This window comes from Ascaphus truei, chromosome 4 (genome assembly GCF_040206685.1).
Source record: "Ascaphus truei isolate aAscTru1 chromosome 4, aAscTru1.hap1, whole genome shotgun sequence".
Taxonomy (NCBI): domain Eukaryota; kingdom Metazoa; phylum Chordata; class Amphibia; order Anura; family Ascaphidae; genus Ascaphus; species Ascaphus truei.
The window spans coordinates 114027359-114048028 of NC_134486.1; the positions used below are offsets into that span (position 1 = coordinate 114027359).

The 20670-nt window shown below is 39.6% G+C and overlaps 1 protein-coding gene across 3 annotated transcripts in view; it reads left to right on the forward strand.

Annotated features, from left to right (window-relative positions):
- RMDN2 (regulator of microtubule dynamics 2) overlaps positions 1–16615 on the forward strand; it is a 101774-nt gene extending 85159 nt beyond the window's left edge. For all 3 annotated transcript variants that reach the window (XM_075596477.1, XM_075596478.1, XM_075596479.1), the window contains exons 8-11: positions 4229–4327; positions 9368–9421; positions 9544–9624; positions 16081–16615. In XM_075596477.1, coding sequence (XP_075452592.1) covers positions 4229–4327; positions 9368–9421; positions 9544–9624; positions 16081–16134 — 288 coding nt within the window. In that variant the 3' untranslated portion in view covers positions 16135–16615. The remainder of the gene's footprint in view (positions 1–4228; positions 4328–9367; positions 9422–9543; positions 9625–16080) is intronic.
- Positions 16616–20670: the final 4055 nt, after the last annotated feature.

Below are 20670 nucleotides of genomic sequence, written 5' to 3' on the forward strand. Positions count from 1 at the left end.
TATAGTTTCCATTGCTTAAGCAATGGAAACGTCATGTCTGGATAACCAGAGTTAGACAGAAAACCTCTTACTGTATGTATGTTGGCCTTAGTTAATGTTACACTACTGACCCGCCATTAATTCAGGGTGTGGTGTCATGTTTATTTGCATCTGCTCATTTACAAATTTCTGGGGTTTCATCCGGGGGGAAATGCAGAATGACCTGTGGGAGCTGATCTGTTGTCTCAGCAATTTCTTATGTAGCGCTGTTTCCCCCCTCTCTGGAAACATGTTTCTGCTTCTACTGATGTCTTGGTGCGTGCATACCTGCGGGGGTCCAGGAGAGCTGAGAGTCCGCGATGGGGTGAGGACCAGGACAGGCTTACGTTGATCCTTATGTTCTTTCCATGGTGATACAGCGCCTCCAGACACGGCAGGCTACAGCAGGGCTGTAGGCAGTCCCTACCATGACAGTTCTTTGTCTCCAATACCTCTGGCTGATAGACCGCAACTGAGCCATGGGGTATATAAATGAGGTCTTTATTTGTAGCAAACACTGCAGATGGTAAACAGCATTGCATATAGTAGAGTAGGGGTCTCAGATCCCTGGATGGTGCCGGCCAGCAGTTAATGGTCGACGCCTTGTGCCATGCACAGATCTTGCTCTCCCAGCTCCAGGAGGGGTGGAGGAGGACTCACACCTCCTCTCCCTAGGAGGGATGGAGGGGAACTCACACCTCCTCTCCCTAGGAGGGATGGAGGGGAACTGACTCCTATAATTTGGAACATCCTCCCTAATGCAAAAAGGGAGGGCACAGGGTCTGCACCAGGATTGGCTGCAGCACAGACCCCATGACACCACCTCTCTTGCCACTCAGGGAGGCTGTGTGAGGGGGGTAAACCCCACAGGATAGCCTGTCATTGCCTGTAGCTACTGGGACTTACATGACAGGAGGGGCAGAAAGATAGCTGGACCAGCCATGGCTATACTTATTACTTGAAACTTGCTACCCCCAAAATCAATTTTGTGGGATTTTTTCTCATCTAAATCTAATATATACAAATCTCAGTCCCCAGAGGGACCTTCTTCAGGGGTATGTCTGCATGATGTACTGAATAAACACCATTTTCTTCTACTCCCTGTGCTGGTATTTTGATCACTGTGGTAATCATTAATGACTTCTATTATTTACCTTTAACTTGCACCACCTACCCCTCTGCTAAGGTATTCTACCTAGTATGTGAAAAAACATTTTAAACATGGTTCCCTACACTGATGAGACCCATTAAGGTCGAAACAGCTGTCTGTGGGTTGGTTTTCTGGCTATGCATCTTAACCCTGGCTGTGCTCAAAGCTGTGACCATGCAGCAAGCTTAAGCCTATAGGGAACCATGTTTAAAATGGTTTTTGAAGCAAAAAGTGGCACTGTGTGCTCATTTGCATGTCATTTCCCAGAGTCCCTCGCTGCAGTGGAAGTGCTGTGTGCTGGGTGATTATGGTGAAAGGTGGGGTTGCAGACCTGCCCACGACATGCAAATGAGCATACAGTATATTTCCATTTGCTATATGCTTTGCTGTGGTGGGTTTTTGTCACTTTTTTTACTCACCATAACTTAACTAAGTATATATATATATATGAAAAATGGCTAAACACCGGGTATAATGCCAAAGAGTTGGCATTTGTGGTACATGGTTAAGGGAGAGAGGTATAAACAGGAATAAATTACCAGTGATCCAATATACCAGCACACAGCAGCTGAAGAAAAAATTGATTTATTTGTCCATGATGCAGACAAAAAGCTTGACATTTTGGTCCCCAGGGGTGACTAACTCAAAACTAACTAAACAACTCTAATCCAGGCCCTCATACCTCAGTGTCCAAAAAAGGAGTGCAAACTGATGTCTATCATTGATGTCCCCTAGTGCAATGATGTTTGCTAAGTGCGCACCATCTATACTATCTAAAACCATAAAGTGTATAGCAATATATAAAAGTAATATAAAGGGTTCAAAATAAACTTCCCAGGCAAGTTTGAAATGCGACACAAATTGTGCACTCACATAAAACCCTCTATCCATATAAACATATTTGTACCCTAGTTGAAGTAAAGCAATAAAAAAGAATCATTGTAAAGGAACCGTGCAGGTCACAGAATAGCTTATCTGTAATATAAATATGATTTTTAGGCTCCTGAAGGTATTACAGTCAACATCCATAAACCCCTGATAAAGTTACTAAGCGACAAAATGCGTTTGGCTAAATAGAAGCATACTTTGAACTTGGATGTCACCATGCTTGTGTTAAGGGAGGGTGGACCCCGATTAGGGGTAGAGAACATCTTTAATCTATGCCGGACCACCAGTTGTTTGTCAACTCCCGTGGGTATCACCGTCCAGCAAGACAAGGATTTAACCATCTGAGACCATGCTGGATCTTTCATGTCTTTTTACAGATAAACTGTTACCCTTCCTATGCATTGTAAGGGCACATGCACAAATTGAATTCTTCTATTGAATGACCCATTTTTGTGTCCTTTTTACTTTGTTCCCTTTCATCCATGTGTCTTTTATATATTTTTTGGTTATGTTACTGTCCATTACCTTTGATATGGCACATTTTGTAAACATTGAACCATACTCTATGTTCAGTTATATTATATTAAATACGGATCAGACTATGGGAGTTTGTGCTTCTTTCTGGTTTTGTACTGTAGCTCATCTCTGGACCTGGTCGGTGTCATTTGAAGCTGCAGTCGCTCCCTGAGATCCCTTTTGAAGAAAAGTTTCCCTCTTTCTAAAAACACTCGGCAAAGGAACTACCTTTGAGACTTTGTTCTCAATAAAATATCAGTAGTAATCCAACAAAAAAAAAATATATATATATATATATATATATGAGCACAGAAGGTAAGTCAGCAGACACACACTGTTAAATGTTCAAACCTGAGCAATGTTTCAGACTTCCTGGCCTCTTCATCAGGCATAATTGCAATGTCCATAAGCCTGACGAAGCGGCCAGGAAGCCTTGAAACCTTGCTCAAGTTTGCACATGTAACAGTGTGTGTCTCCTGACTTCCCTTCCCTTATGTGTTCTTATATATCGTATTTGTTATATTGTTTTGTTGCTGATTTTTGATTGATTAAAGAAGAAACTTGGTGAGACCAAAAGGAAAATGTGAGTTCATCCTTTTCTTTTCTATATTTTGTTGAATGCTGAGCCAATATTTTATTTTTATATAGTTGTATGCATCCAGCGGTATGGATGCAGGATCTTAGCACCTCTATCTAAATTATACAGATTCTTTTTTTTATCACAACGAAGTCTCCCATCAACTCTGAAGTTTCTGGGTTCAGCGGTAATTATTCTCAATGAAAGAAATACTTGTTTGTTATTAACCCTTTATATTACCTTTGTATATTGCTATGAACTTTATGGGTTTAGATAGTATAGATCAGGGATGTCAAACTCACTTCATGTTCCTCTCCAGCTTGTTCTTCACATACTCCCCTCCTCTCCAGCTTCTCCCCTACATACTCTACTTCTCATCTGCTTCTCCTATACATGCCTCTCCTCACTTCTACATGTTCCCCCTCTTCCCCCCCCCCACTTTCTTTCACTCTCCTTCGTCTTTCTTACTCTCTATCCACTCACTCTCACTCCTTGCTTTCTTACTCTCCCCCTACTTCTTTTACTCTCCCCCTACTTCTCTTACTCCCCCTCCCTCTCTTACTCTCCCCCCTCTCTTACTCTCCCCCTACTTCTCTTACTCTCCCTCCCTCTCTTACTCCCACACTCTTTCCCCACACTCTTTCCCCTCCAATCTCCCCCACGCTCATTCCTCCCCACTCTTATTCCCCACGCTCATTCCCCCACTCTTATTCCCCACCACTCTTTCCCCCCAACTTTCTTGCCCCCCCACTCTCATTCGTCCCCCCCACTCTCCTTCTCCCCTACCACTCTCACCCCCCCCCACTCTCATTCCCCACTCTCAAGCTGAACTGTTCACCACACCTGCAGATGTCTTTACAGCATGTTGAATAAGGACGATCATTTCTAAAAAATATATATATATATATATATATTAAACCATTGGTGCTATTTATCAATCACTGCATAAGCCTTCATCGGGAGTATAAAATAAATATAGAGCAATTAGATTATCCTATTTGGTAATTCTGGATCTTTTTATGTCCTGGTTTTTGATAAATTACTTAATTAGCTGGTGGCTTGTTTTCTATGCTTTACAGGTATCCCAGTTGTCTTGGATTGAAAGAAAAGTTGCTGCTACTCTTTTTGGGAACCCTCCAACTGCAACAATACAGGAGGCTTTGCAGAATTTTCTTAAGGCAAATATCCATCTTTTATCGAGTGTATATCTTAAAAAACCAAAACTAATTGACTTGTGAAATGGTTGCCTCCATATCTGTGTTCTTTTCAGTTTAGATATTTTTCAATCTATATAAAAGGCAGTGCAAAGTGACAGGAAACCCATCAATGCCAGTGGGACTTACTAAAGTACACAAGCGCATTAGTGCGCATCAGTGAATGTAGGAGATTGTGCTACAACTTCTGTAAAGGTTTCAAGTAACTGGAGCTATTCGCTGAAAAAGAACATGCTGCATGAAAACAAAAACTGCGTAACTGTATGAACCAACATTCTAAGGTTCCTTTAACTACGAAAATGGAGATCCAAAAGACAATTAGCTATTACTCAGTACAACTGCATGACTCTTATACCTTCAAATATCTAACACACCCTGCTATCAATAATAGAGCACAGCGTGGTCATTTTGAAGAATGGGGATCTTTTTCCTAATATGGTCAGAGGTTTTAGTCTTGCACACCTTAAATGCTATAATGTTAGCAATATACTTGCGTTTAAAGTACCGGTGCTCTATGGTTCAGGAAAAAACCTGTCTGTATTCTCAGGATACATGTAAGTAAGTAGAAGATCCAGGGCACTTCGGATTTGCAAAAAAGAATTTATTCTCTTAGTGGCACACACAACGTTTCGAACTTCAATCAGTCCTTTATCAAGTGACTGGCCTAAAACATCTAGGAAAAAAATCTATTTTAAAAATATAAACTAGAAATGGTCCACAAACTAATTTTATTTATTGAGCTGAAATTATATTTTACAGGACCTATGATATATAGATATCATATTCTAATTATTTCCCCTTAACTTATTTTGCTACTAGAGCCACATGGCTGGAATATCAATAGCCATTTAAACTGCTGTTAAAAGCTGATGAGTAAGAGCCATTCAGTCAACAAAGTAACTTTTATAACACCTAATATTTATGATGCTATATTGGATGAAGAAGAGTGTCCTATCTGCAGGCTTTGTAGAAACCATGAACATGGTATGTTGGGATGCTGTACAATGTAGCCCTACATACTTCTAAGCGTCTAAAACTCTTAGAGCTCGGAAATCCACAAATAATTACAGATGCTGAATCCAAAATCTGACACTGTTGTGTACTGGTGAAGTCAAACATCAATAGTAAAAAACACTGTTGTTGGCTTTTACTCTAATTGGTTGTAACTGTAAATTAGAACAAATATATTCTCAAATTGACATTATTAACCTACACCTTAGGATTTTGAGGCATTGCGCTGGTCCTCCAGCAACCAATTATAGGAGAACAAACTTCAATTATATTGGTGAATAAGAAGGGTTTTACTAGTTTTCTCAGGACCTCAGACCCTCTTTCAATAACATTCTCTATGGAGTGGTGACAATCTTATCTTTTTTATTTATATATATATATATATATATATATATATATATATATATATATATATATTATATATATATATATTATATATATATATTTTTATTTTTTTTTCAATAAAATCTTCATACAGTTGTAGAAGTTTTAAATCTTCTATATATTAAAGGACAGGAGCCCATGTTTGAGCTAATTACTGTTTAGATTGTTTATTTTTAGAGCTTGGCGTATATAGGGATGCTTTTTTAATTTCATAATACAGTGCAGCTACTTCCGCATGCTTATTTTTAGGGAGAATGGTAAAAAATGTAAAAGTCAGCTGTAGGGTTGTGATTTTTGCCTGTTAATATTTGGGCTAGGTATGTTGTAAGAGACCCTACCACCATGACTAAACACTCTGAGCATGCACGCTACTTCCCCTTCCTGAAATCGCATATAGAACAACAGTGTTCTGACTTCATAACTGCAAATGTCACAGCTTCCCACAGTCATGAGGCCTATGTTAAGAAAATGTCTCTTCATTACCATATTGGGTCACATTATTTCCTCACAGCAGTAAACCTATTTGTGGAAATGCCACTGGATGACCTATTACAATTATGATATCCCATATTGTCCAGCTCCACTAATTCATACAACTTCTGTTGGGGAGTGCCTACAAATGTATAATTAGTATTAATAATAAAGGTGTAGCCAGCTTCTTTGCGCCTGCTGGTCCTCTGTCCCGCAGGTGAGACCTCTTCTTGATTCAAAACATGGCCACTTCGCTTGCTTGTGCGATGTGTATGTCCCGCTGTAACGTGCCTCCTGGTTCAATAACCTTGGATGTATCTGCACATACAGTATATGTTGTGTTTTTGTCTAGCCTTACGAGCTGTGCAACAGATCAAGGATTTCAGGTAGCTGCTGTCAATGGTTGGAAAGCAAATATACTTCCTGTGCTCATTTACACACCCGCCACTAAAATATTTATAAACTTTAAACATTCATACTTTATTAACCGCCTGGAATGGGCTATGTGAGGCATGTAAATACAATCCAGAGTATTCTTGTGTTCTTTGCATGTACAGTAACAGAGAAACGCATGTGAGTAAGGATGTGTAATTGTTTAGTGGTTCACATTATCAATGTGTAGACCACTTACTGCAGGAATCAGAAATGGTATTCTATGTATATGTAACGGGTATTCCACCCCACCCAATCGCATATATAGTGTGGGTGCGTAGAACATGCGGTGTTACCGGTGTGGTGCGTATACCTGCAGGCTCACAGGAGGTCTGAGCCTCCGCTAGTGAGAGCCTGGGGTGAATCCTCTGGAACGTTTCTTGTTTCAGCGCCTCCACCTATGTAGGATTCTATGGAAATGTAGAATGACCCTAACATAGGAACCCACTCAGAAACCACATACACCAGTATTATGGATAACAGGTTTACTGAATGAACAAAGGATAACTATTACATCATACTTATACCATCACAACATTATAACATCCCCACACGGTGCCCACAGCCCAACCCTTGTCCCGTGGTCAGCGCTGCCACTATGTGTTAATAGAATGTTATGATCTGTTGGTGCACTTATAGAGTACCTGCCGAGTGCTCCTGCACTCGGGCCTGCAAGGAACTTCACAAAGGCTCTGTCGTTCTGGGATCCCGTCTGATCCGGTCCGGTGAATCCTTGCTTGGGGTCCGCCAGGGGCGGTCCCACCCTGAAGATAGTCTTTGTCTTTGAGCACCGACTTGGGCCCAAATCTCTTTCAAGGAACTGCAGCATCCGCTGATCCCTATCTAAGACTGGCACTACATGACACGGTCCCTAACCTAGGGCCTGTCCCTGTAGCACCACAAACTGGGGAGTGAGGACCTCTCTGGGACCTAAGGGGTTAATAACCTGCTCCGTTCCCCTTACTCTTCCCAGTCCTGACTCTCCCTAACACTAACTAACGGGGTTGCTACGCACTACAACCTACTGAATGCGTACAGCAACTTGCTGCACACTAACCCTATGCCTTCTTGTCAGGCCTCACAGCACTGCCCGCCGTGACCCTGACAAGACAGCACACTAACGCACTAAGGGCAGCGTCCCTATCTTGGGCCGTCCCTCAGCGCTTACCCACTAACCTGGTGGGGAGTTGGGGCCTACCTTGGATGTAGGGGACCTTACGCGATGCAGGAGCTTCACTCACTCCCTGCACCCTTCCTTCCCCTTCTGCTCCGCTGCTCCAACTAACTGCGTAGCTGCAGCCCAAACAATGTATCTCTTTCCTCCAGGGCAATCCTTCAGCCCTATTGGCTCCTATGAGGCACCTGGTGCCTGCCTCGCTATGCCTCATGGGAGTTGTAGTCCCATGGAGCCTAAAAACACATAGGGGCCGCGTGCGCTCCTTTCCTGTGCCTGCACTAACCCCTAATGGCCGCCGCAACCTCTCCTGTGCCTTCCCTACCCTCACGCAACTGTTCCCTGGCTCTAGGGTACCTTCTGCGCATGCGCGAGCTGTCTGAGCTGCCGGGGGCTTACTGCGCATGCGCGAACTGAGGCGCAATGGCGGCGCCCTTACCACCCGGCTCCGAGAGCGCCGGGAGTCCTGTAACGCGTGTGCGGCCTTGGCAACCGGCCGCACGCGTCCCCGGCAACCCCCGAGCCGGGGCCTGACCGCCCTTACCCCTGAGATCGCCGCGCGGTGCCGCCATTTGACTCGGCTGCACCCGCGATCGTCAGCAAGGTGAGGGGGGTGCTGACAGGCTGGGGAAACCTGGCTACATATAATTACATACAGGTGCAGCACGTGATGTTTCCTCCAGATAACACAACCCCTGTTACAACGCAGAATATCACAGTTTTCAATAAGATTCAATGGTAGTATTGGTGCAGAATATCACATCTCCTCCCACCATATTCTGAGTTAACAATGAAACTAGCTAAATCTGTACATTGAGAACGTACTGGATGTGATACTCCCGCATCAGCTGGAATATGTTGTTGGTGGTGGTGCTCCCTGGGTAGAGTATATGCATAAACTAGTGGAATAAAAATGAACCCAGTATGGGCACTCTACCACCTTCTGGATAATTTATGAGTATTTCAAAAAATTATTTATTGCATAGTATCCAAAATTTAAAATAATGGGTTTTAAAACGATAATTAAATGCAAGGATGAGCCTATTCAAAATATAGATAAAGTAAAGTAACACATATATTGCTTTACTTTATCAATATTCTGAATAGGTTTCGGAGTTATCTATTGGTCCACCTACTCATGAAATCATTATGACTGATCCAGAACACCTATTTAGTGTTTGTAGATAGGATCTTCCTTGCATTTAATTAACGTTTTAAAACCCATTATTTTAATTTTGGATACTATTCAAAAAATATATATTTTAAATACTCATAAATCATCCAGAAGCTGGTAGAGTGCCTATACTGGTTTCCTTTTTCCACTAGTTTATACATCTGCACATTGAAAATGATAGAAACAGTATATTCCACTTCTTATGTGCAACAACCTTATTTGTCTTTAGACTTCACTGGCTTCTTTCCATCCTGTTCATACCATGTGTGTTGTGCCAATAATACTTTGAGAACAACATTTCATACACTTTTTTTTGCCTGTAATTTATTGTTTTAATCTTACGCACATTCTATTCAAGGCTGAAGAAATGCGCCCTGGTTATTCCAAATACAACTATGTGTTTCTGGCAAAGGTAACTAGAACATTTTGTTTTAAAATCTGATATTAGCAATAAATGCAGTATACAGTAATTTAAGAGTTTGTGGTTTGCATGGTTTTGCTATTTTTCATCATCGTTCTGTACTTTTTTCACAGTGCTACAAAGATCTTGGCCAGAAAGTTGATGCTTTGAAGTACTGTGATGCTGCATCAGCAATTGTATCTGTCACCAAAGAGGTGGGTATTATGATTAATGTATAACCTAATTCTGCAGCATGGACACTTTATTCATTTAAACAAAAAATAAACAGATCCCTCCCATTGTGATACCTAAGCATATAAAACATTTGTTCAGTATCTGTTCTTTCATAAACCGTATGAACATTTGAGTGTTTGCCAAATGAGACCAGCACTTTAAGCATTAATAAAAATGTTTAATTGTTTTTCAATCTAACAATAAGCTTGCAATAGCTAGTAATGTACGAAAGAAGACAAAGCTCTGGTTGTGTCTCAGGTCATTCTTACCATGTGTGTTGTGTGCTGTATGTAACTAGGACTAATGAAATACACGAAGAGATGGACTGTCTGATCTAATAGTTGCACCTTGTTTGCTGCACACGGTGTTCTGCACCAACTCTGCGGACTGACATTGAGCTTATGATACCACCTTAAATGACAGAAATGTCTGTAAAATGTTCAACTTTAACTTTTTAACATCTACTAATGCTCCATGTTGCAGAATCCTTTTGCTTAAGATGTGATCAAGGATTTAAGTTTCCATTTCTACATTAAAAACTTTCATCACCACAATTAACATTTCTGCTTGAATAGAGCGACGCAGCAATCCTCCTCTGTGCAAACTGAAACTATAACTAAACACTTACATTTACAATCCCTTCTCGGTAACTTTTTTTCACTATACACTATCTTGTGATAGAGGAGCGTGGTGATTTTTTAAAATGCTTTTTCGACCTTGAGTTAGATATTTTTAAAAAGGGAATGTTTTTTAAAGTTTGTCGTACAGTTATGGACACCACATGTGGGGCCATAGTGAATGGGCTCTACGATGTCTTCTGCTACCAGAAGAGGTCTTATGGCAGAGAACCCCTTACAAAATATGGCACATGCTGCTATAGCATAAACAATTACAATATCTCATCGTATTGACTCTAAATAAGTAATTGATGTCAGCATTTACATTTCATCACTGCTTGTAGCTACTTTTACATCATATTTCGGCAACCCCATAGATGGCTTTAACAGGAAACCATGAGAAGATCTTTTTGCCTTTATTATGTATGTTTTGGCACCTTCAGACATTTTAAAATAATATAGAGTGCTTGTAAATTGGTGCGTGCGACATCTGTGTCAACCATTCAGCTTACAGACCGGATACAGTAGGCATACCAGCTAATCAGCATCCTGCTTACAGACTGGATACAGTAGGCATAGCAGCTAATCAGCATCCTGCTTACAGACCGGATACAGTAGGCATACCAGCTAATCAGCATCCTGCTTACAGACCGGATACAGTAGGCATACCAGCTAATCAGCATCCTGCTTACAGACCGGATACAGTAGGCATACCAGCTAATCAGCATCCTGCTTACAGACCAGATACAGTAGGCATACCAGCTAATCAGCATCCTGCTTACAGACCGAATACAGTAGGCATAGCAGCTAATCAGCATCCTGCTTACAGACCGGATACAGTAGGCATACCAGCTAATCAGCATCCTGCTTACAGACCGGATACAGTAGGCATACCAGCTAATCAGCATCCTGCTTACAGACCGGATACAGTAGGCATACCAGCTAATCAGCATCCTGCTTACAGACCGGATACAGTAGGCATACCAGCTAATCCGCACCCTGCTTACAGCTGGGATAGAAACGGTCATATTGGCCAGTCATCTTGTATACAAGTTCTGCCAGTCATTTCGTATGTTCATTGACCTTGTTCATTTATGTATAATATATAGTACTTACTTTATTACTATTCTACTTATACTCGTCAAGAGTCCTGTAAAGTATAATTTATTTACAGTACAATACCTCTTGAGTGACACCCACATGACTCCCTGTATTATTGCTAATGTTAAAGACTTCCTTTACATCCTCCCTACTTATTTTCTGTTTTAATATCTCCAACAAAACCCCATATTTATTGCCTTTTCTGTGCATGCATTTTACCTTGGGAGTCTAATCTATGTATGCTATGGTCCTTTATTACTGCTACAGCATCACAATTTCTATTCTACTAATAATTGAGCTATATAATTGTTCATTTGATGAACACGATTTTGCGTGGTACCATCTTACTGTATATTGTTGCTGCAGTAAGTTCCCTGCTCAGAAATCTACTTTGCCCTGTTTTATTTCACATGCAATTTTCTTTATCTATAGCAATGGTATATTTTGTGAATAGTTAGCACTACAGGACAACCTGCAGTTTGCGCAAATGCAACTGCAAGCTTTTTTTTTTTTTTTTTAACTAGAGCAACATGCTTTTACTGCCTCTTTTGATTTACATCTAGCCCTTCTTCTCTCTTGGGAAAAAAATAGCATTGGGGTTCATGGAACAGTTTAGTCTGTTAGACCATTTTCAGGCAGGGGCTGGCCCTATAGCAAGGACCCACAACAGCAGAAGTCTGACCACTGTCACACAGCGGGATTAGACATTGAGACCTGTCAGAATGTCATGATCTGGCATGTAGTGAGAATACATCAGTTGCTTGAGTGGTTGCCAATAGTAAGTCGGTACAACAAATGAAGGAGTAGGATTCATACTTCAGCTAATAGAATTTAATGTCAATGTATTGGGATCTCATAGGTGATGTGATTAACTATACTCCTGGACACTAATGCAAGGCACGAGTATTTAGGCATCACTAGTTTTATAATAATGTACTGTACTAGTAAATGAGATGAACGTTTCTGTTCATAAGACTCCAACTATATAATTTTTTTCCCTCATCGGTTACGTAAGTAGGGTATGATTTTATATACGTAGCAGGATTTTTTCATTCTAAAATGAACATTGCTAATAATAGTATTTGCATTTGCTTTGTTAAATGCCTTTTCTTAATGTACTAAAACTAGAGGCCTGTTGGAGTATGATTTAAAAAAAAAAAATGCTTTATCACTGTGGTCACATAAACCTTTTTCACTGAAATGTACAGTAGTTCTGTAGTATTAACGTTGTGTGAAAGAGCTTAGCAGATATGGATGCAGCCTTTTAAGCTGCTGTTATTTTTATATGAATATAGAAATGAATCAAACCATTCTCAGTCCTATTTAAAGATTCTTGGACTCTCAGTCTTACTAGTAAATTATAGTGAGAAATGTTGGCACTGTGAGCCAAGTCTTCTTGGGTGGCGTTGCATTTTATAGCCACGTGATATTTCAGAAGCTTCTAAAAACCCATGGCTGTTAAATCCAGACTTTGACTCTTAGAAATATTTTAAACTTAATATTGTTTAACATTGTTGTTTAATGGCATACAGAAGCTATATTTCAGAAGCTGTTCTCAGCACCTTGCTTGAGAAATAATAACTTGTGATTTAGGAAAACAAAAGTTGAAAGCTTTTGAAATAATGTTCCATTGTGGTCACAGGGGAGTGATTCATAGAGCACATTTATAACAATTGATGTGAAGAAATTCTGTGTTTGAACCGTACAGTATATGTTCATAGTTTGGGAAAGTACCATATTAACATACTTTTTTATATACTTGTTTTTTTTGGTCAGGTGTATATCCTCAAAATCTATATATTTTTTACATATAAAGATATCATATACAGGTACAATTTTTGTGCTGCATGTGTTCAGGCACATGTACTTCTAGTCAATATTACACCCAAAATGTAAAATAATTTGAGAGCATATCTCTGCTACAGTACATGAAAAAAGGAAAAGTTAAGCATCAAAAGGCATAATAGAAGTTGACACAAAGTCTTTCAGCATGATAGTATCAGGGATCACATGAGTTTACATTTTTAGGATTGCGTTCAACTGTGGAAATTGTATAATTTGCACTATTACAGTATGCTGTCTCTAAACTATTTTCACCAGCCGTTTCGTGTGGAGATGGTAGACCGCCTTGTACTTGCAAACTATGTTAGTGTGCTCAACCATTTAGTTGCAGTTACTACAGTACAATTTAAGCCCTGTTTATTGCACCACAATTATCAATCAACTCTGCTTGCAGTTATGTTAGTGTGTTAGTTAGCATTGCATAGCTAGCGTAGTTAGACATGTAGTCATATGTATGCCAAAACATGCTAAACAGCACTTTTAGTCCGTGTTACCTGACCCAACCTGCAGTATGTAAAGAACATGCCAATTTCCAGATTTGTAATACCATACTGTATGTATGGTATAGTATAAATAAGGTATATAAAAGGGTGGTTTCCATATACCAAAGAGGCCTGTAAGGTCACCCTAACTATTCATAGTTTCATTAAATGTTATACACTCTGTACTTTGGACTTTAAACATTTATTTAACATCAGATTATGGATCTTATTTACAAAATATTGCTATTCTTTAAGACACCTTATGGCTAATTTTTCTCGAATGGGCTTTGACGTGTTCTCTGGGGCCAAATTTCCTATTGAAAATCGTTATTTGGAAAACATGGACCTATGTGGTACGTGCATCTAGCAACAATATGGATTATCTCACCAATTCTGATGTTAACGCCATTGTGTTAAATGGGAGTTGATGCCCGAACAGGTGTGATAACACATACCGACACTTGATGCCTGTGCCCCTATTTGTTAAAAGTATTTATTTTTAGCAGGTACCGGTATATTGAAATAAATAGCAACAGCACAAAACTTGCTCTTAGAATGTGTCTATAGTGGCTGAATAACAATAGTGACTTTTGTATACACAGACCACAAAGCACTCTGTATAAAGACAAAAAAAATTGTGCAATTCTGGGGCTAACAATTGCTTCATGTGTATTAAAGAAAATAATCAAATTGCTTTTTTGAAACCCACAATGCAGATTTTTTTGCCCAAGAATTGCACCCCTTTGACTTGATACATAAACCTGAAAGAATGTGAAAATTCTGTTTAGCCTCCTAGGCAAGATAAATTCAATAGGCCTAGCATGTAGCACTGATCACCGCTATCTAACTAATTGTATGGAGCAGTAACACGCTGGCTTAGTTCTGTTTAAATATGTATAATATATAATTTAATATACTGTATGCTCATTTGCATGCCATTTCCCAGAATCCCTGGCTGCAGTGGAAGCACTATGCTAAGAGAAAATGGGGAAAAGTAGGGTTACTGACCTGTCTGAGACATGCGCATGTGCTCACACGTGATATTTTTATTTGCTATAATATATTTATAATACTGAATCTGGATATGAAAAGTTTCCCTTCACGGACAGACAGTGATATATGTTCTGAGATTTCAGGAGAAAGCTACCTGAGTGGTCTAGGGGCCACCACTAAAGTTTTTCATGGTGCAGCAGTGTCTGAGAACTCCTGAATTTTCTGGATAAGTTGTTTTTCCACTTTACCCTCCATACAATCCAAATAGAGTTAGCGCGTTACACAATAACTACAATAGGCTATAGTCAAAAGGCATCTCTATGTAATGTAAGTCAGTGTCCTTAAACACTGGTGTCTACTTTGCTGTTATTAAGTGCTTAAACACAACTGTAACACATTTATTTGATTTCTCTTTTAAACTTGTATTTTTATTAACATTTTCAGCAATAAAATCGGAAAGGTGTACAGAAATGGAAAAAAAAAGTGTGTGCCGAGTGAAACTTTTTTGTCTTGTCGCAGTAATTGAATTTGTGATGGTGATGTTTTTAATTAAAAATCAAAACACAATTTTAGTGCCAAAATGCAAAGAAGTTTGACTTAGAATGCATGTTTTAGCTATTTGCACTTCTATATTTATAGTAACTGTGAATTCCTTGTGTCAGTCAGTGTGTACGTGTGTGTGAGTTTCAGTCAGTGCGTGTGTGTGTCAGTCAGTTAGTGTCTCCTCTCCCTCCCCCGACGTCACTGACGGCCTCTTCTTCCAGTAGTGACGTCACTTCCATCATGGCATTTTGTTACAACATAAGGGATTTTTCCTATCAAAACTCTGTAGGTGCCAGCAAAGAAGTTTCACTTCAAAAAAGGGGGGGAAACAACCATCTTATACAGTACAGTACATAACTTTTCATACATTGTAACACATTTATTAATTGTAACATACTGTAAATCTGTATTTGTTGATCGGGACAGCCCATTGTTTTTTCATACATTTTTCTATATCAAAACTACACTAAATCTAATATGCAATCTAAACTTTTAGAAAAGGTTTTAATATTGTACGTCGTTTTTACCTATGTTACATATGCTACGGCTGTGGAAATGCAGTGGCTTGTTCAATTTGTTATCTTGTTTGCATATCCTTAAATTGGCAAGATCCTAATTAAATGCTTTGACGACCGTAGTAGTAGCGTACTTTAATTTGTAGAGTAAAATTATTCTCTGTTTTCAAATACCTGAAATTCTTCTGGATGTCCTAAAATGACCTACATAAGTGGTGTATATGGATTTAATCACATTTCTCTTGAAATACAGTACTTAAAAAATGTGCAAATGTAGCTTAAAGAGCATTACAGCACAGCAAAGATGTAATTTAAACTCTGATTTCTGTATTTGTTACCCGTAGGATAAAGATGCCCAGAAAGATTTGGAAGTCTTACTTGCATCCCTGAGGCCGTAATAAGAATGCTTTCCAAGTACTGTAACAGAATATTCAAACTGTTGTTATAATAAAATGATTTATAAACACACAGATAAAATATTTACAAGAACCAGTTGACAGACTACAGTACACTGTAAAAATTGGACCAATTCAGTATTGTTTCATTTGAAAGCATGGTTTCAGAATGGTCAACTTTCTATATACAGTACTGTACACAAGGTCTAATACAGGGATGTTTTTTTCTTTATTATGTTTAATCCTTGTTGACTGACATGACTGTAAAAATATAATGCCTCTGTTTAGATTGAGAGATTTTAAGGGTAAATAATGTGAAATTCTGATGAAGCATTCATGTTTTCAATGTTATCTTCAAAACTAGTTTTAAATAAATGTGTACAATCAGGTATACACTGTATTTATTTAATAAAAAAAATACTTAAGCAATAATTGCACAACTTGTAATAAAACTGGCACAATAAAATATTTTGGTTGAAACCGTGACGATTCTGTTTTGGGGGTCATTGGGAGTGTTGATATGCAAGGGATGGGGTACATTCTGAACATACGACTAAACTAAAAGTAATTAAAAAAAAATTCTGCTATAATGTTATTATTTTGTTTGATTTAGGCATCGAGGTAATACTATGGGCTCCCATAAAAAAAAAAATGTACGCAGTAGGTCCTAACAATGAATTGACAATATTCCACAAAATAAATGGCTGAGACTTTTATGTCCCATGCGCTTTTTGGGGAATAGTGACCATTTAGTTATTTTTTTTTCTTCCTTGGCACTATTTTTGTAGGACACATATGTTAACAGCCCAAAACTCTGTGGACTATATTCGCTAAGCGGTTTTCTGCCACGAGACACCTTCCAGCACCGGAAGACACTTGAGAGCCGATTCAAGTTAATGAGCTCTACGGTACGGAGAAAGAAGGTGTCTTGTGGCAGAAGACGGCTTCGTAAAAATTGGGCCTATATTTGATGGGTTTACTTTGTTCACTTTTAAATAACAAATGTTTTTTTTTTACATACGCTATAGATTTTTTTTTATTGTACAGTTGTAAACATTTGACGTTTCATGTCAAACACTTCACTTATTTGAATATTGAAACAATTTTATGTATGAAAAGTTCAAAATGAATACAATGCTCTAACACACAGGTCCATGATGAATTTTAATAATTTCAATGGAAGAAAATGCATGCGTAAAACTGAACCTTAGAGAAATATATGGTAAGCTATGTTGCAGGTCTTTTCTGTTTGTTAAAAATACATTACATTTGATGCTCATCGGGGATAATTTGGTTGAAAAAAAGATTAATGTCCATATGTCTACCTTTTTTTTATTTTTATTTAAAATTAGGCGGGATACTACTCCTATATTCAGTGATATTTTCTGTGACGGAAGAGCATGTTTCCTCCTTGAAACAGCCAGCCTCATTCAGTTTAAGGTTTAAAAGATAAGAACTCATTTTATAATTATCAATGTAGAAATATACACATACTGTACTTGTAAAAAAAAATAATAATAATTGTTCAATGCTGCACACCTATTTCACACTATTTACGATGTCATAAATTGTGAAATGTAAAGAGTGAGTGCTTTCTACAATAAAACGTACAATGTAATATTGGAAGTGGCTTTTCTACCAGTACATGTTTCATTAACATTTAATTCAGTACATCACAATCTACATAGGCTCTTCAGCTGTAAATTAAACTGGAGGTATAAGTGTATTTATTTATGTGTGTGTGTGTGTGTGTGTATATATATATAAATAAATAAATATATATACGGTGTGTATATATATATATATATATATATATATATATATATATATATATATATATATATATATATATTCGCGCACAGACACACATATGTATGTAAAAAAAAAAATCGGCGCTCCTACAAAACCAGAGTATTAACGAAGTGTACTAATATGTACAGTGGCGAGAAAGTTTGTGAAACCCTTAGGATTTTCACATATTTCAAACCTAAAATGTTATTAGATCTTAATCTAAGTCCTAATAATAGATAAAGATAACCTGATCAAACAAATGACACAAAACCAGGATAGTTTTTCAATATTTATTTATCCACAAATGATTCAACATTCATTATTCATGTGTGAAAAAGTATGTGAACCTTTAGATTCAGTACCTGGTGGCGCCCCCTTGAGCAGCAATCCCTTCAACTAAGCATTTCCTGTAATGGCTGGTCAGTCTCACATCGGTTTTGAATAATTTTGGCCCATTCCTACTTACAGGACTGCTTCAACTCAGGGACCTTTCAGGGTTTCATGCCCACAAGGATGGCCACTACTTAGACCTGGTTTTCACTAAAAACTTCTCTCTCCGATTTCTCCATTTCCCCTTTTCCTCTCTCTGACCATCACCTCATCTCATTCTCTCTCTCGCTTCTTCCCTTCTCCACCTCCATCTACCCCCCGGTTCTGCAGAAACCTACGCTCTATTCACTTACCTGACTTTGAGTCCACTTTACGCTCCTCCCTCTCCTCTCTCAGCTCTGCTACAGACCCTGACAACCTGATCAGGAACTACAACTCTGTCTTGTCCTCGTCTCTTGATCTACATGCCCCGCTTTCTCTCTGCCGCCCTCGCCCTTCTAACCCTAGACCCTGGCTAAATTCCCACACACGCATGCTGCATTCCTCCACTCGTTCCTCTGAACGCCTCTGGAGGAAATCTCATACTCTCGCAGACTTCCTTCACTACAAATTTATGCTATCCTGTTTCAACTCTGCCCTCTCGCAAGATAAACAAGCCTACTTTTCTTCACTTATCAACATGCACAAGTCTAACCCACGCAGACTGTTCTATGTCTTTGATACTCTACTCAAACCACCCTCAGCTGCCTCTCCTTCCTCCATCTCCGCTCAGGACTTTGCTGACTATTTTAAGGAAAAGGTGGAATCCATACGTCAGAACATCCCCTCTGTTTCTTCCTCCCATCCTACACCTCTTCCTACACTGGCGACACACTTTATTCGAGCTCGGCTAGTCCCACGAATTCGGGTATACCCGGGTGTATTGAGGTTTGTGACTGTTTTCTGCCCGAGTGCATTGAGTTATTTTCCGGCAGGGATTGAAGCATTTCATTCCCGCTGGCTGCAATACTGCACAGTACATATATATATACTGCATTACAATTCATGAATTTATGCCATCTGTTAGACACGCGAAGCATTGCAGCCTATTAAATCCTAATCATTATCATTTAACAGATCAGCCGCCCGTCAGCCAGGCATGAACCCAGGCTGGGAAGGCAAATGCAACGGGGCTTGTCAGAGGTGAGGAGCGGCGCATTCCAGGTATCTGCCAGGTACATACCGGGTATTTGCTCGAATAAAGTGTGTCGGTGCAGTAACTCTCCTCCTGCCTTCCTTGACTCTTTTTCCACTGTCTCAGAGGAGGATGTGTCGCTGTTGATCGCCTCTTCTCCCTCTACCACTTGCTCTCTTGACCCCATTCCCTCCCATCTCTAAAACCTCCTGGTCCTACTATAATCCCTATGCTCACACACATTTTTAACTCCTCCCTCTGCTCTGGAACCTTTCCATCCTCCTTCAAACATGCAACAGTTATACCATTACTCAAAAACAGCAAGCTTGACCCTACCTGTCTTTCTAACTATCGACCTGTCTCCCTCCTGCCTTTTGCCTCTAAACTACTTGAACGTCTTGTATTCTTCGCTTGCTCCATTTTCTCAACACCTATTCTCTCCTAAACCCTCTACAATCTGGCTTCCGCACTGCTCACTCCACGGAAACAATCCTCACTAAAATAACTGACGACCTCCATGCTGCCAAAGACAGAGGTCATTACACTCTGCTCATATTACTCGACCTCTCTGCAGCATGTGACACGTGGACCACCCTCTTCTCCTTTACATTCTCCATACTCTTGGTATTCGGAACAAAGCTCTATCCTGGATCTCATTCTACCTCTCCCATCGTACTTTCAGTGTCACTTCTGCTAACACCTCCTCCTCCATTGATCTCTCTGTGGGGGTACCCCAGGGCTCTGTCCTGGGACCTCTTCTCTTTTCTCTGTACACACTCTCTCTAGGTAACCTAATAACATCTTTTGGGTTTAAATATCACCTCTATGCTGACGACACACAAATGTACTTTTCAACACCTGACCTTACACCTGTTGTACAAACCAAAGATTCTGAATGTCTCTCTGCTACATCATCCTTGATGGCCCTCCGCCGCTTTAAACTCAACATGGCTTAAACAGAGCTCCTCATACATCTTCCCAAACCTGGCCCTACTACCTCCTTTCACATTACTGTTGGAACTACGATCATTCACCCAGTAGCCCAAACATGCTGCCTAGGGGTCACACTCGACTCCTCTCTCACATTTGCCCCTCACATTCAAAACATATCTAAAACCTGTCGCTTTTTCCTCCGCAATATAACTAAGATACGCCCTTTCCTCTGTTGCTCGACTGCTAAACTCAGGCCCTCATTCTCTCCCGTCTTGATTACTGTAACCTCCTGCTGTCCGGCCTTCCTGCCT